Source organism: Pterocles gutturalis, unplaced genomic scaffold (assembly GCF_000699245.1).
Source record: "Pterocles gutturalis isolate BGI_N339 unplaced genomic scaffold, ASM69924v1 scaffold32135, whole genome shotgun sequence".
NCBI lineage: Eukaryota > Metazoa > Chordata > Aves > Pterocliformes > Pteroclidae > Pterocles > Pterocles gutturalis.
Window position 1 is genome coordinate 33,876 of NW_010144737.1, and position 14,863 is coordinate 48,738.

Below are 14,863 nucleotides of genomic sequence, written 5' to 3' on the forward strand. Positions count from 1 at the left end.
AAAAAAACTCTCTGCTCTGGTTTCTGTCTTGGCAGGGCAACAGAGCTTTGTGTACATCATTTGTGATATGTAGGATTATACCAAGGAAATGTGTGTCTTATTGGAAAACTATTTTCATAATTTTTAATTTTGGAAGAAATTATGAATTCTCTTAGCTCAGCACCCAAATCTTTTTTAAAATATTTGTCCCTTTGTCTTCTGCTGACTTCTCATCACCACACTGACCAAAACCTAGAGACATGACTAATGAGTTCAGGGTTGCTGTAGCTTGGAAGATGTCCAGGTAAGAGCTGATACATTTATACTCCTCAGCTGACTTTGACAACATGGTTTAAAGAGAAACTGCCTACACAAGGAAACCCAAACAGTTTTGGCTTTCCTAAGCACAAGTTGAATCCCAGGGACTTTTATGGGATGAGTGAGGTTGAAAAAAAGAACATGCGGTTAAACAAGAATACTTACTATGGAGTCACAATTAATAATCTCTTATACTTTCCTTGTTAAATAAGGCAATAATGTGTTTAAATCCTCCGGGAAAAGGGAGCTGTCAGTATGCTTTTACATACCACTCCTTCTCATACAAAGCGAGTCTGGATGCTCATGCCTCCGGTGAGATACTGGGAAAGAGCATTCGCTGGGCAACTGCAGAGCCACCGCTGTCCCTCAGAACAGGGATCCGGAGTCGCACCTGAGCACAGCGGTGGGTGCAGAGTCATTGGTGTCCAGGTCCCAAGTCTGAGCCTGCTGAAAAATCCTGCCTGGGCTCTGCTTATTGTCCAGAGGCTTAACTAAAGGTAACCTGCTGCCTGGACAGATAGGAAAGGACTTGCAAAGGAGACAGTTCTGCAAAGGAGACAAGAATACTTAGGTTTGCAAACATACTCTAAAGCATATCTCTTTTCCTCTAGCCTCAAGGTACCAGCTGTATTTTGAGGTACAAATATTTGGGTGTCTGTTCAGGGTGTTCTGTAGGATTTCTGCATCTGTTCGTTTTAGTAACTGGAGAATCTCCGCCCCTGCGTAGCAAATCCCACCACCTACACAGCAAATAAATGTCTGTTGGCACTGACTGGTACACCGTCCATAATGCTCTATAATAGCTAATGTTTAATGTGTGGGGATAACAACACCCCATTGCAGACAGATAGTAAAGAGAATGGGAGAACAATTAATATCACTACCATTCACTAGCCAGCGGTGGCCAGCGTGGAAAACCAAGGCATGTTTGCCAGAAGAATGATGCTGAAAGAAGAGTGATGACTTCGATCGAGCCCTCAGTATCCACAGGAGATGCAAAGATGAAGTCTCTTAAAGTTGACAGTGAGTAAGGGATAGCTGGACTTGCTCAGTCCAACGTGCCTGCTCTGAAATCCATCTTCCCTTTGTCAGTTTTCATGCACTGCTCCTGTGTCACACCAAGGACAAGCTGAAAGCTGCAATATAAATAAGATGTCTGCTGGAGAAATGTGTTTCTTGTTATATGCTTTATAAAGCAAAATCAAGTCAGCAATCGAAGTGGTGCTCTGGACAGCACAGGTAACATCTCCCAGATGAGCACTGAATGCTTTGTTTACTTTGCAAAGGATAAGAAATGGGAGTCAAATGAAACCAAACTACCCAAATAGGGAACCAAGTTGAAGAGGAGTGATTTACATTCTAAAAATAGAATTTTTTGTCTCATTTCCAAGACAATGCCAGTACTGAAATATTGCATTTTAGCCAAAAGAGGTTAGCAGTGTGCAATATACCACTGATTTTATTAGTTAAAAGAAGATTGCATCTGCTTTTGATATTCCCTTGCAGTCAGTAATGTGAGGGACAATCAGAATACCTCAGAAATGAAAAAGATCTATGATGTTGTAGACAATAGTGTGAATATTGGTTGGTTTATCCCCTCCACAATGATGGAGAAATTAATCAAAATTAAATTAGTAACTATTAGAAACAGTTTTCAGGTGTATCTCAGTTGTGATTTTTTTTTATTTTTGTAACTTTTGTTTCAATTTTTTTTATGCTTAGATATTGCAGTTGGCCAGGAGACACTTCACTTCAGTTGCTCCTAGCTTGTATATAATAATTTGTTGTTATTTTTATAAAGATGGCTCAAGCTGAGCTGATTGGTACACTGTTACTCTAAGAGCAACAAATTTACCCTCTGTGATGTGTATTTTTAGGGATAAATCTTAGAAGTCAAATGCACATTTCTAATTAACCACGTGTGAAATCAGCTGTGTTGAATTAGGGGGAATTTCACTGGATGCCTATAATTAATCAGAATACAACGTATAGATAAACTAACAAACATAAGGTGTTAGTGCAGCTTTATTTATAAGCAGCATTTAGCACCATTTAATTCATGAATTTGGTTTCTACTGACCATCTGTCATAGCTGCTGTCAGCTTCACAACCATCATGAACTTTGCCAGTCCTGGTGTTAGACTTCAAAAGATGCTGCACCCACCCACTGCTATCACACACATCCACAGACCATATTGTGGCAGCATGAAACAAAGAGTGGTTTTGGCAGGAATAGAAGAGGCTGCCCCAGTGTTTCAGTTTTTCTTCTTCCAAATTAGCAGACATTTAATTAGATTAACTAGACTAAAGTCACTACTGCTTGAAGAGGTAGCATCAGGTTCAGCATCAGATGCCTTCTTGGTGATCAGAATATTCTTACTCATGGCCATGTGAGAAATGGTGGGAATTAAACACCTGTTGCAAGATTGTACTCTCTTCTCAAACAAGGTTGGTAGCAGGACCAGATGAAATATATTAGATATTTCCAAAATAGCTTGTACAGCATAGAAGAAGTCAGGAGCTTTTAAAATATAGATTGCAAAAACCTTAGAAACCTGGAAAGCAAGTAAGGCGAGGGACACTCATGAGCTGTATCCATGACTTTCACCAATGCAGCCTAGCACAACTGATTCAAATAAAGCTTCAAAAGATGATTATCAAGTATGTATTCTTTTTAAATTCTCTTTAAGAAATGTGGGGATGTGGTAGTCCCTATCAATTCCCCTCTTTTTATTCAGCTCACCAACATATTGACAAAGAGGTTGTTGCTGAGACTCCTTCCATAGTCTCCTGTGACTATCCAGCAGCTCTGGGAAGAGGTCTGTTAACTCGTGTTCTTGCTGCTGTCCTCGCACTGGCTGAGGAGGAACTGTTCTCACCTCTGCTGAAGAGTATGTGCATCTGTTGTTGGTACGGCTGAGCAGTACAACACCATTTTGGTACAGGGTGCAGAACACTGAGTTCCAAATCTCTGTTTGCAAACTTTCTTGCTTTCTTAAATGTCATGTTCTGGGCTAAAATTTCCAAGTGTATTTCAGATTTGGCAACCACAGAAAGTAAAAATGGACAAAATAGGTATGCTCAGGGATAGATAACACATTAACAATTGTGCTATCATTTAGTACCTTTTTTTTTACAAGATTGTAACAATTTTATTATCTTAATCCTTTTATTTTGTCACTTCATACAAATATTGGGTAGACCACAGCTTCCTTCAGAGTTTTGGTGACCTTCTGTTACCGAATTCTGATCTGTTTATTATCAAGAATAAAGCTTGGGTACACTTCGCAAACAACACTACGCTTTCTACCTCTCTTTAGCATTCTTTTCTTTTACTGCCCTTGTGAACATAGAAGATACCTTATGAAATAAAGAAGGCTCATGAACTACATATGAGCTAACATACAGGTAATATATAGTAGTATGAGGCGGCACATGAAGTTGGAGGTAGCTTTTGTTTCAAGCCATTTGAGGAGGCATGTTCCTGAGACCATTCTCTCTTCTCACTGACAAATCTCCCATGAGAGCTGTGGTAAGTGGGACGCAATCATTCCTCAAAATCTGCTCCAGTACCACAGATGTCGAGCTGTAACAGCCAATACAATTTTATTGTCTGTACCATGCCTCGAGTGTTCGCCTACATAGCTTAAAGCATGCCATCTCCTGGATTTCCCCACCTACACTGAATGCATATGAATTACAGGTTGGTTCCTGCACTATAGGTGGACCTGTGGCAGCCCAGCAGCCCCTTCCACATCATCGAAGGCATGGTCACTGACGTGCGAGTACCCCAGAACACGTCCCGAAGTCTGCTGCCCTACCTCCAGCAAGCAAACATCCAGTACACGTAAGCCTGTGCTTCGCTTTCTGTGCCTTGCTCCAGAGATCTGGCCTCCAAGGCAGGTCTGTGTCTACCACAGCAAGTACACTTCAAAATACACTCCACATCATAGCAATTAGACTGGCAGACAGCTAGACATTGCCAGGAAAACAACTATTTTAATGGGAGAACAGAAAATCTCCCACAGGCAGGCAGTTTTAATTAAATGTCCTCCTTTGGAGTCAAGCTGAAGTGTTTTCCATGTATATGAAATCACATCTGTTAAGAGAGGGATGGTAATTACTAATTCTACAGCCTGCTTTGCCTCTCTCTGTATTTAACAGGAGCTAGATTTGTTTACAAATGTGCTGCAAACGTGAGGCAAGCCTTCTTCATGAATTATAAAGGAATGTACTAGTTCTATTTTATAACTCTTCATTCCTTGTGACCCAACGCAAGTCATACAGAACAAACACGCACTAAGGGTCAGACATCATTTATAGCATTTCTTAAAAGCAATCAAGACAGTTTTGGAGTATACTTATAATTTCATATTTATCAATATGATATACTAGACAAGAGTAATTATCTTTTCATTAAAGCCCTTTCAGTGAAATGCTGAAGCATCTGAATAATCAACTGATGAGCTATTTGCATTCTCAAACATTTGCTGAGTAAAGCCCTACGTGAGGCTATTTATATCTATTTCTCAGTGAGAAAAGGATGGCACAAAGCATATCGCGTATTATATATGCTGTTATCAGAATTCCGTTTTTAATATAACAATGGTCTCATTGTCATTCTAAAAGTAATTAATTCTAAAATTAATTATTCATGAGGCCCGGTAGCCAAATTTCAGAGCTACTTTCATGCAGGCTCTACCTTGTTTCAGTTTTGTTTGTGTTCAAAAATGAGATGGGGATTTCTGTAATTGTTTTCCTGTGCTTATACAAAAAATGTCCCCTAATTACTATGCCCCGACAGTTGTATTCACGTCTGCTGCTGTTCCTGCTCACAGTAATCACCTTTAATGAAATGACAGAAGGCAATTTTATATGTGTTATAAACACTCCCTGTACTTGAGGGCCTTTACGTAGGTTGCAAAGCAGCATGCCAGGGCAACAACTGCGAGAGTGAAGGGTCTCTGCAGTTTACCTGAAACAACGTGCTACAAACAGAAGGACAAAACTGCATTAATTTTCCACAGGTAAAAATTCCTTTGGCACACAAGTTGTGTGAGCTGAGAAGGAAGCCGGGCAGCGTGCTGTCAGCCCCAGGCTGTTTCTTTACTCTCCTTTTCGTCTCCCCGCTGCCTGTTTTGGACTCTTTGCCCGCTGGGTCCCATCCATCAGAAGCAAAACCCTGCAAAGTCTCAGACGAGCGCGTACTTAAGCTGACAAGCCTCCTGAGATCTGTAACACCACAAGAGCCAGGAGGATTCGCCACGAGAGCAGCAACAGCCCTAGCTGGGGAGCAGCAGGAGCACAGCCATGCCCGCAGCGCCACTGGGGTGGGCACCGCAGCCCTGAGCTGAAGTGCAGCTTTGCAGCCAAAGGGCTGAGGCACCAGGAAAGGTTTCATACAGCTCCTTTTCTCATTGCTGATTTTCACAGTGTTTACTTTTTTTTTTTTTTTTTTTTTACACTGTTTGCAAATGAGTTAAATTTCTACATCCCTTTTGGAACTGGAAAAACTCAGTCAAACACCGTGTAGAACTTCAGCCTGATGGAGTGACACTTGCCTAAATTCTGAAAAATTTCTAAAGACAAGAAGCATTAAGCAGCCCTAATAATGAACAAGGTGACCAGCCCTTGCCTGTGAGACGGGCTTATCTGTCCCACTGTTTGATGTTATGACAAGAAGATGGTCATGAAAACAAGCCAGGCATCAAACTCTTACTGCATCAAGTTGCATCAGTTGTAAGTTCTCTGGCAATGAAGCCACTTAGGCTCTATTCAGACATGAGGGACTTAAGGGCCTTTGTGTTATAAGCACACACAGTATGCAGCAATTTAAGAGCAAAGAAAGACTATCAAATCTCATTTGGAGTTCTGACACATAAACAATCAGGAGTTGTGAAATTAAATGTATTATTGTAAAAGTAAACAGAGTTTGATCCTGGTAGGTACTTACACTAATCAGAACTCATCAAAGCAGACAAGTATTTTTTTAACATATTAGATGTCCTAATGACTTGAATAAAATCACTCCTTTAATCTAACTATAAGCTTCAATGCTTTACGGTACTGGTCTTGGAGTGTATAGCACTTTGCAAGTCAAGACTATATGCCCTTAGTTTGCTCAATGAAAGTTGCTGATGTAGAACAATGTAATTCCTAATTATACAATTACTTCACTAATACATTGGAAGATGAGGATAACCTTTACTTTGATATTATAAGTAGATAGACCTATTATCTTTGAGGTATCTGCTGCACAGTTGAGTTAGGATCAGAGTAAATGCTGTTTCTTTCCCTCTTTTTCCAGTCATTGCAGCTAATGCCTGTAAAACTTCAAAAGCTTGAATGTGTCGTTTCACAGGAATGATGAATTAGTGGTATGGTAACTACACATTGCCATGCTTTAGGAGAAGGTGGTATACAAGGATGACTCGGTTTTACAGTTGTTACTGATATCAGTGATGATATTCCCAGCTCCTACCACTGTATGATGGAAAGGATAGATACTCCGGCTTCTTCAATATAACTATTTTAAATGTTTTCTATAGTATATTTTTACATTTGTATCATTATATCCTGATATATTTCTTCTAAATGTGATTGCTGTTTTGCTTTAACTGGTGTGTTCTACTATTTTTTCAGTAATATCACTATGTTTTTTTACCTAGAATTCTCATATCAGACTTACAGAAAGCAATAGAAAACCAAACTGGACTCAAGTCATCCAGGAATCGAAGGTCTCTCTCCGGGTATAACTATGAAGTGTATCACTCCCTGGAAGAAGTACGTGAAAATTCATATTGTTCCTCTTATCTGCTACACTGTTGGTTTTAATAAGGCTAAGATTTTACTCTCTTTACAAGTTATGGCTACCTGTTCATCTTCAGAAGTGTTCTAAATGTTTCTTCGTCAAAAATAGGCACCTTCTTGAAAATACATCTTTTTTTAATATTTGTATTCAAGGCTTATCTTTACATGTAACTATCTTGGACAGCTTCTGAGTTTTGTTTTTAAAGCAGGTCTTTTCCTCTGATGGAATAAGAGATTTCAGTGAGTGATTAGTCTGAGTCATTTAAGTAAGAAATATAAGCAAATGCTTAAGTGTCTTTTCCGACCTTAATGATTCTATTATTCTATTTGCACAAGAGGCCCAAAGACTTAAAACAACTTAGATACAAATTCATAAGGGATACTATTCTGGATGATAGCTGGGTAAATAGCTTCTGTTGATTTCAGTGCGTTCACATACACAGTTTCAGTCTGCACCAAAACAAGGTCACTAGGCTGAGTGTGGAGGGTGCTGGACCTCAATGAGATCTGGTGCCTGTGAAGCGAATATTGCAGACAGCGTTGAGTCCTGCAGGTCAATCTGTTCACCATTCTGTTTCCTGGCAGGCAGACTCAGGGACCTTCTTTCTTTATTCCATTTATATTTAGTGGGAATGGTGGATTAGCCCCATCCCCATATTTTCGATGGACAGCTAATGTATTCCAGTAATATCCAATAATAAAATGGGAAAAAAATCCCAGGTGACTAAAGGCTGCATCCAGGCTCTGGCAATAGAACTATGAAAGCCCAATGACAGTTTCACTGTGAAAGCAAAAACAAACAAAAAAACCTCCAAAAGACACAAATAAAAGCTACAAGAAAACCCAAAAACATACAGAGGACTGAGAGCTGAGATTAATAAATGTGTTACAGTTGCTTCCCATGAAATGCAAAGATTGAAGCAACAATCTTATTTCTGTATTTGCAGATCCAGGGTTGGATGCATCATCTGAATAAAACTCATTCAGATCTTGTTCAAATGTTTTCTGTTGGAAAATCCTATGAAGGGAGACCACTGTTTGTACTCAAGGTAAAGATTAAACAGTCATTAATCAAGCTAAAATCTGGCATCAGGGATAGACACTTTGTTATTATGTTATAGCACATACACCAGAGATGCAGGTTATCAGCGTTTCCTAAATAAGTTGCTAAGATCTAATATCTCTCAGAATGTCATCTTTAATGAACAAAAAAATAAAAAGCTGGAAAACTAAAAGCCATATCCTATTTGCTTGGATGGGATATGCATGGAGATAGATTACAGGACAAGTTCAATTAGCAGGGTTTGGATTTAAGGGAATTGGAAAGCTTTGTGTCAATAGACAACTTGGAAAACAGTTATGCTGGGGAGGGACCCCAGAGCACTCTGGAGCCCTTCTCAGCACGGGCCGTGTATGCTTCCTCTTTAGCTACTGACAAAATTTCAGGACTGTGCTCTCAACTCACATTATCAGGACCACAAATTAGAGGGTGTCAGCAAGACACAAAAAAAATTCTACTTTCAGTTGACTTTCATCTGCTGTTGCAGAGTTCTGAAAATTTGATTCTGCATCAGGCTGTTCCTGTGGCATTGTTTTTCCTCACACTGCTCCATGTGATATTTAAGGATTTTATTCCTCATAAAAGAGGAACTGATAGATTTCACCTTTCTTGTAATTTTTTTCCCCATAGATCAGCCTTGTTATCTTGTCATACTTGCATATAATTTCCCTTTGAAAACAATAAATTTGTGTTCCTTTACACAAGGAAATTCAAAATGGCTTAGTGTTTCTATTACCTTCTCATTATTTTGTTTCACTAATGTCATGATATCTATTGATATTTCTATGAATATTCACACTTCAAGTTAGGTAAAAGATCACGGCCTTACAAGAAAGCTGTCTGGATAGACTGTGGGATTCATGCAAGAGAGTGGATTGGCCCTGCCTTTTGCCAGTGGTTCGTGAAAGAAGTAAGTGTTTGATTATTTACAGTCATGCAGTTCCTTCAGTTCAATAAACACTGCATTTTTGCTATAACCAATCTAACATATTATTAATTGGAACAATAGCTTTTTTATAACTTTTTTTTTTTTTTTGTAGAACACTAAGTGCTTGATAAATGAAACTGATAGCGACAGCCAGACACAGCTAGGCACAGGAAAAAAATATGCCAGACATACACTGGCAGAGATATGAAGTAGGATTTTATTCCAAGATCTAAAAATGTGGAGATTGTAATTCTGGTAATGGTCCAGGTAAATCAGTGCCAGCATGTACTGCTTCAGATCAGTTCAGCAATATCTTTGCTTTAAGGACTGAGATTAAGAAAGACATTTCTCTTTTGTGCAATTCTATAGGAAAAGGAAGCTAAAATCATTGACAGATTTCACCACAAATTATGGATTTCGTATTCTCTGAATATCAAGTGGTTTCCCCAATGTTTTTTTGATCCCATCTTATTGGATTTATGCTCCCCTTATCTTTGATATCTAGGGTCTAGCCTTCCTTCATATCTATCTATTTGCCATTTTTCAAATGATCAGTGAAATCAAGCAACTGGAATTTGGTTTTCCACTTGTCAAGTACATAAGTTTTCTGTATATTCGCACTTAATCTTTTCAAATTTTTGATTCATCTCAGATGCACAATATGTTCGCAGGATTTTGACATTGCTCCTTGACTAACAAACTTCTGCTCAAGAAGGGATATTAGCTCCACAGTGGAGACTATTTTGCAATGCAATTTACAGAAATCAATGAAGGTTTCAAAAAAACCCAACAGATGTGCTTTGAGTATTTTGCATACGCTTTTTTTTGCTCAAAGTAAGTGATGCAAAATATTTGTTTGCAAGATTCTTCCTATCAACACACAATTTTCTCCCTTGTCTCCTATCCCATCATGGTGGAATTCTACAATGTTTTAATACTTCCTCTGATTTAAAGGATCTGCCTCTGGTTTTCTGGGATCTCTCCACTCAGCAGCAAGATCCTGTCCCTATAAATCATGTCATGAGAGTGACTCATCATCTAAATCATCAAGGCCCTAATGTGCTCGCTGAGACGATCATATAACCATGTGTGACCTTCCCTCAGAAGTCACAGCAGCATACAGGGCAAGTACAGAAATAATGAGGCTGCTACAATTTGGACGAGCCTGTCAGTATGGTTGCTGATGCATGGATAGGCTAAACCAGATCCAGGAGCTGATCTCCAAAGTTCAGTGCGCAATGATGGTGTGTCTTCTTATTAGGATTTCTGGTAGTAAGCAAACTTGCAACTATTTCTGAGCAGCTTTCCTAGCCAGGAGAAGAGGCTGCAGTAAGGAAGAGAGGTTTGGGACAGACAGGCATTGGTGGGAAAGCCTATTGCTCGAGTATGTCTTCCTTACCAAGGTTTTCCCATAAAGCACTACATGCGGCAGCAAGGTAAAAATCACAAGGTTTCTCTGTAGAGCTTGTGGCAGAGTATAGGCCATGTATGTGTATTTAAAAACCTTCTGGTTGTTATTTGAGTTCCTTGATTTATTTGAGAGTAACTTGCTAGTAAGACTGTTTCACTAACTATGTAAAAGCATTTTCCTAGATTAAAGAAAATTTCTGCAGAGTTTCTTGAAACTACAAGAATGTACCACCTTTGTGTGCCCATCTCGGTCATGCATTGCCTTTGTTCACAAATGACATATTTTATTCTTTCCTTAGAGCAATATTTCAATCCAGCATTAAAGCAAAAAGCACCAGGATAAGAATACATTACACTCACAGTCTCTATAATTATATTAAAAATGACTAGGAGAGGAGGTGAGATGAGAATTAGATCATTTGGTTTAGGATATTGCTTTTCTGATTAAGTGAATTAGACATTTTTAGTAAGAACTCCGGGAAAAATGAAGGTCTCTCCGTGCTTTAAATTCTGCAATTCTCTTTTGCTGGCAAACTCCTCCCTTAAGCACCTCTGCGGCCCAGCAGCCCACTTTCCATCCTCCCTGGCGCTTACGGGCAGTTCTGAGAAAGGGCAGTCAGCTTGGAAACAGATTTTTCCTGGCATGTTTGTTGACTATAAGGAATAGCACCACAAGCCCATTGATTTAAGGCAAGCAAAAGGTAATGTTGGATTTATGTGATGTTAGCTTATTTTCTAGCAGGAACAGCATACATGCATCCCTTTACTGTGCAGGCAGCCTGAAATATTTTATCAAGCTTTCACTTCACCATGTGATCTCTGTCACTTGTTTTTGTTGAAGTGTCCCTACTCCTGTGTACAGCTAGGCTTTTCAAGTGAGTTAGCTTAGAAAGCAACCTCTATGTATGAATGTCCCTTGCATGTTAAGCTCAAGACTGGGTGCTGCAAACTTGAGCAGATATTCCAGTCCAGCTTGGGAACCCTCAGTATCTTGCTTGCACCTCTGGAAGCAGCAGCTTCTAAGTGCCAGTGAATTTGCTGCAAGCACTAGGAGACACCACCTCCCATAGGGTGGAGGTGCCAAGGAACAGCTGCCTGCTAGTGTGGCTTGCCAAGGGTATGGGCAGCGGCTCCCGGTTTCCACAAAGCATCTGGAGTTGTTCAGCTGAGCAGGACCCAGCTTCCATCTATCTAGAAATGCAAAGCAGACTAAGGCAGATCAGACTGGGGAAGTGAGGATGTGAGGCTAGAGCGTGGGAAGGCAAGAGGCTGCCTGCCTTGTTCTTCATTCGAGCAAATACAATAGAAAATATGAACTAGAGAAAAAGGGAGAAAGATATAGAAGTTAAAGATTAAAAAGAGAATGCACAGGAAAGAGTTTTGCATTATGTGATAACTGAAAGTACAAAAACAGCCTACTCACATTTTGAAACAAACAAAAGGAGAGCAAAGACTATTGTTTGGTTTGAGGGTTTGGGGGGTTTTGTTGTTGTTTTTATGTGGTTTTTTAAATTATAATCTACTGCAGCATGATCTCTAGCCTTGGCTCTGTATTCTGTAGGTCTGGTGTTAATAATAACATCACTGTTTTTTTCTGTAGAAGGCGCCCCTGAATGCCTGTAGTCTCTCAGCTAAAGATAATCAGATGTGTTACCAGGGTTAGCGATACTGGTGGCCTCTGACAAATGCTACCTCACGGTCATTGAATTTCAAGTCAAAAAAGGGGATGCCCTGCACACACAGCATCAGAGCTTTCGGTACCAGCTCATGAGCCACAGAGAAGTGTCTGCACCTGTACTGTAGCGGAATACCAGTTAGGTTACTGTGGAGTCCTGCCCAAGCAAGCCTTACTCAACTGGAAAAGGGTGGAAAAAATGCCCTGACAGTGTAAACATTAAGAAACCTGTGGTGGAGTAGGGAAGCAAGAGGAACTCTAAAAGGAAACAGAACTGATTACATGTGGACTACTTTGAAGGCAACCTGAGAGATAAATGACTCTAATATAACCTAGAATTTCTGTCCCTGGTAAAAGATTTAGGAAAAAAAAAAATAAAAAGGTTTGTTAGTCTAGATTTTTAAAAGGACTGGATGAGATCTAATCATACATTAAAATTTGTTAGTAAATATTACAAACTGGAAAGAAAGAGTCTCTATTGTGTGTTATTACTTTGTAGAAAGCAGTAGACTTTAGAAACAAAATTTGTTTATCAGACATAACATGTGTTTATCCAAAATTAAATAGCCCTCATAGAAATAAAACCTGTAGACTTTTTGCAAAAAAGTACAATTATATATGCATATGTGTTAAAAAAGAACATTTAAGTCCTCTTCACTGGGTGTGCAATAGTGAGTGGAGGAGCAGAATTCAGATATCAAATTATCCAGACCTCAAATTTAGGATTTTACGATTATGTTAAAAATCTGAAACATGGCTGCTATTCAAATTAACATCAAAACTAGATTCTGTTTCAGTTTTACTGGAAGCAGATGAGGATTCCCATTACATCTGGTTTGACTTTCTTCCCTCTAATAATGCTGCCCTTTGATCCATGACAATGATGTATAATCTTGAAATGTCATTCATACAACATTTTCAGAAAACAACATACAAGAGATGTGGCTTTAAGATGCATTATTATTTGTTTCTGATGCAAGAGTTTGTATTTCAAGATTAGAAAATTAAAGAAATGTCATTAAAAACCTTCAAGAAGCAAGCACTGATTGTGTACTTCTTGACAAAATTTTCTAAGAATCCAATGGCAACTGTAAGGGAAATGTCTGTTAAGATCAAGTGGAAGTGGCCTCATTGGGGCCTCAAAGAAAGGTGCAAACAGCCTCACACTTTGGAAATGCAGTAACCTCCATCATCACCTTCTTCTCACATCCCCAAAAGCATCCCTTTTTAGGAAAAAAAGGAAAACTAACTTATGTTGACCAGATTCAGTATATCTGCATCTCAAATGTGAACTGTGGCATGCTCTTCCATAGACTCCCTAGGCTCTATATTTTTCAGATGTTTACATCTTGAGGACTTTCCTCAAAATAATATAATTATTCTTCAAATGTGGGTCAGCTTACTTTACATTGCACATAGCTACTTTTCTTCAATAGGAGATATTTGCGTGTTTTTTTCTGGATGAGCAGTGCTACCATCTGCTTCTTCTGGGACAGAACCTAGCCAATATCTAATATCTTTGCTGAAAAAATGTTCATAACTACTTCTGAGCTTTCTGGATTTGATCAAGGTGACTTGGTAAGTTTGGTTTGGGCATTGACCTTGCTAGACTACCCATGAATGTTCCTTCACCCCTATCCACAGGCCCACTGCAATGGAGCTATATAGTAAAGGAATCCAAATATGCACCTCTGAAGCCCTGCTCATCCTGCAGCACTATATCATCTCTTAACGATGGGCCATAATAGTGTGTCTCATCTCAGAAGAATCGCAAATCTGAAAAGCGTATCAGTATGCTCTGTATACTTTAATTCATGAGATGTGTGGCCAAAATTCCAAATTCTGAAATGTGGGTATTCTATGATCCCAATTATACGAGTTCCCAAATTATCCAGGATTATGTATTTGGGCTTCATCATGCACCCAGGGAGCAGACAGGTAACCCCAGGCAAAGAAGCTAAAGGCTGGGGACAGGGGTTTTTTGTTGTTGTTCTAAATGCTGACATTGGTATTGATTGCTGCCAAAACCAGGCCAGAATCCCAGCTTTTCACTCCATAATAATGAGCTAAGAGAGACACACAGACTGTCCAAGATGCAAAATGGCAACACCTGCCCCCACTATTCTAAGCTTGAGACTGATTTATGAGTCACCTTGTGGGCTGCATACTGCCAATTAGCCAGCCATTAGGCTTGTGGACCAGCCCCCAGAGAGCAGTCTTTACCAGGAATTTTGCAGGGTTCAAGACCTCAGATTCTTCCTCAGGAATGTTTATGAAGTGCTTGACTGTAAAGACAGGATACCTAAAATAACAGCACATCCATATGTACTGCACTGAATAAGGACAACAGTGGGATTAGACACAGGTTCAAGCAGGAGACTCAGACAGTGTCAGTGTTAAAAAAGGTTGGCTCTTCTTCTGTGCCATGCAGGCCATGTGTTCAGAAGGCCATAAAGCTATAAGTATTCCTACTTTAAGATCTGCTGAAAGCCAGCGTAGCACTTCTACTCATTCTGCAAAATTCCATAGTCTGTGTCCTGATGGACAAAACATCTGCACTAGGCTGCATCAACAGTCAGAGCAGCACTCATTCATTCCGGTGCTGAAGTCCACACTGTCAGGAAAACAGCTGCACATTCTGGATCATTTCTGGGTGTTGCTGAGCTCCGTCAAAACTGGTAAT

General features: G+C 39.6%; 1 protein-coding gene across 1 annotated transcript in view; it reads left to right on the forward strand.

The window, feature by feature from the left end:
* The first annotated feature begins 4,025 nt into the window (after positions 1–4,025).
* The window catches only part of CPA6 (carboxypeptidase A6), a 30,255-nt gene continuing 19,417 nt past the window's right edge, over positions 4,026–14,863 (forward strand). The window contains exons 1-4 of the mRNA XM_010085185.1: positions 4,026–4,144; positions 6,966–7,080; positions 8,055–8,156; positions 8,973–9,077. Coding sequence (XP_010083487.1) covers positions 4,065–4,144; positions 6,966–7,080; positions 8,055–8,156; positions 8,973–9,077 — 402 coding nt within the window. The 5' untranslated portion in view covers positions 4,026–4,064. The remainder of the gene's footprint in view (positions 4,145–6,965; positions 7,081–8,054; positions 8,157–8,972; positions 9,078–14,863) is intronic.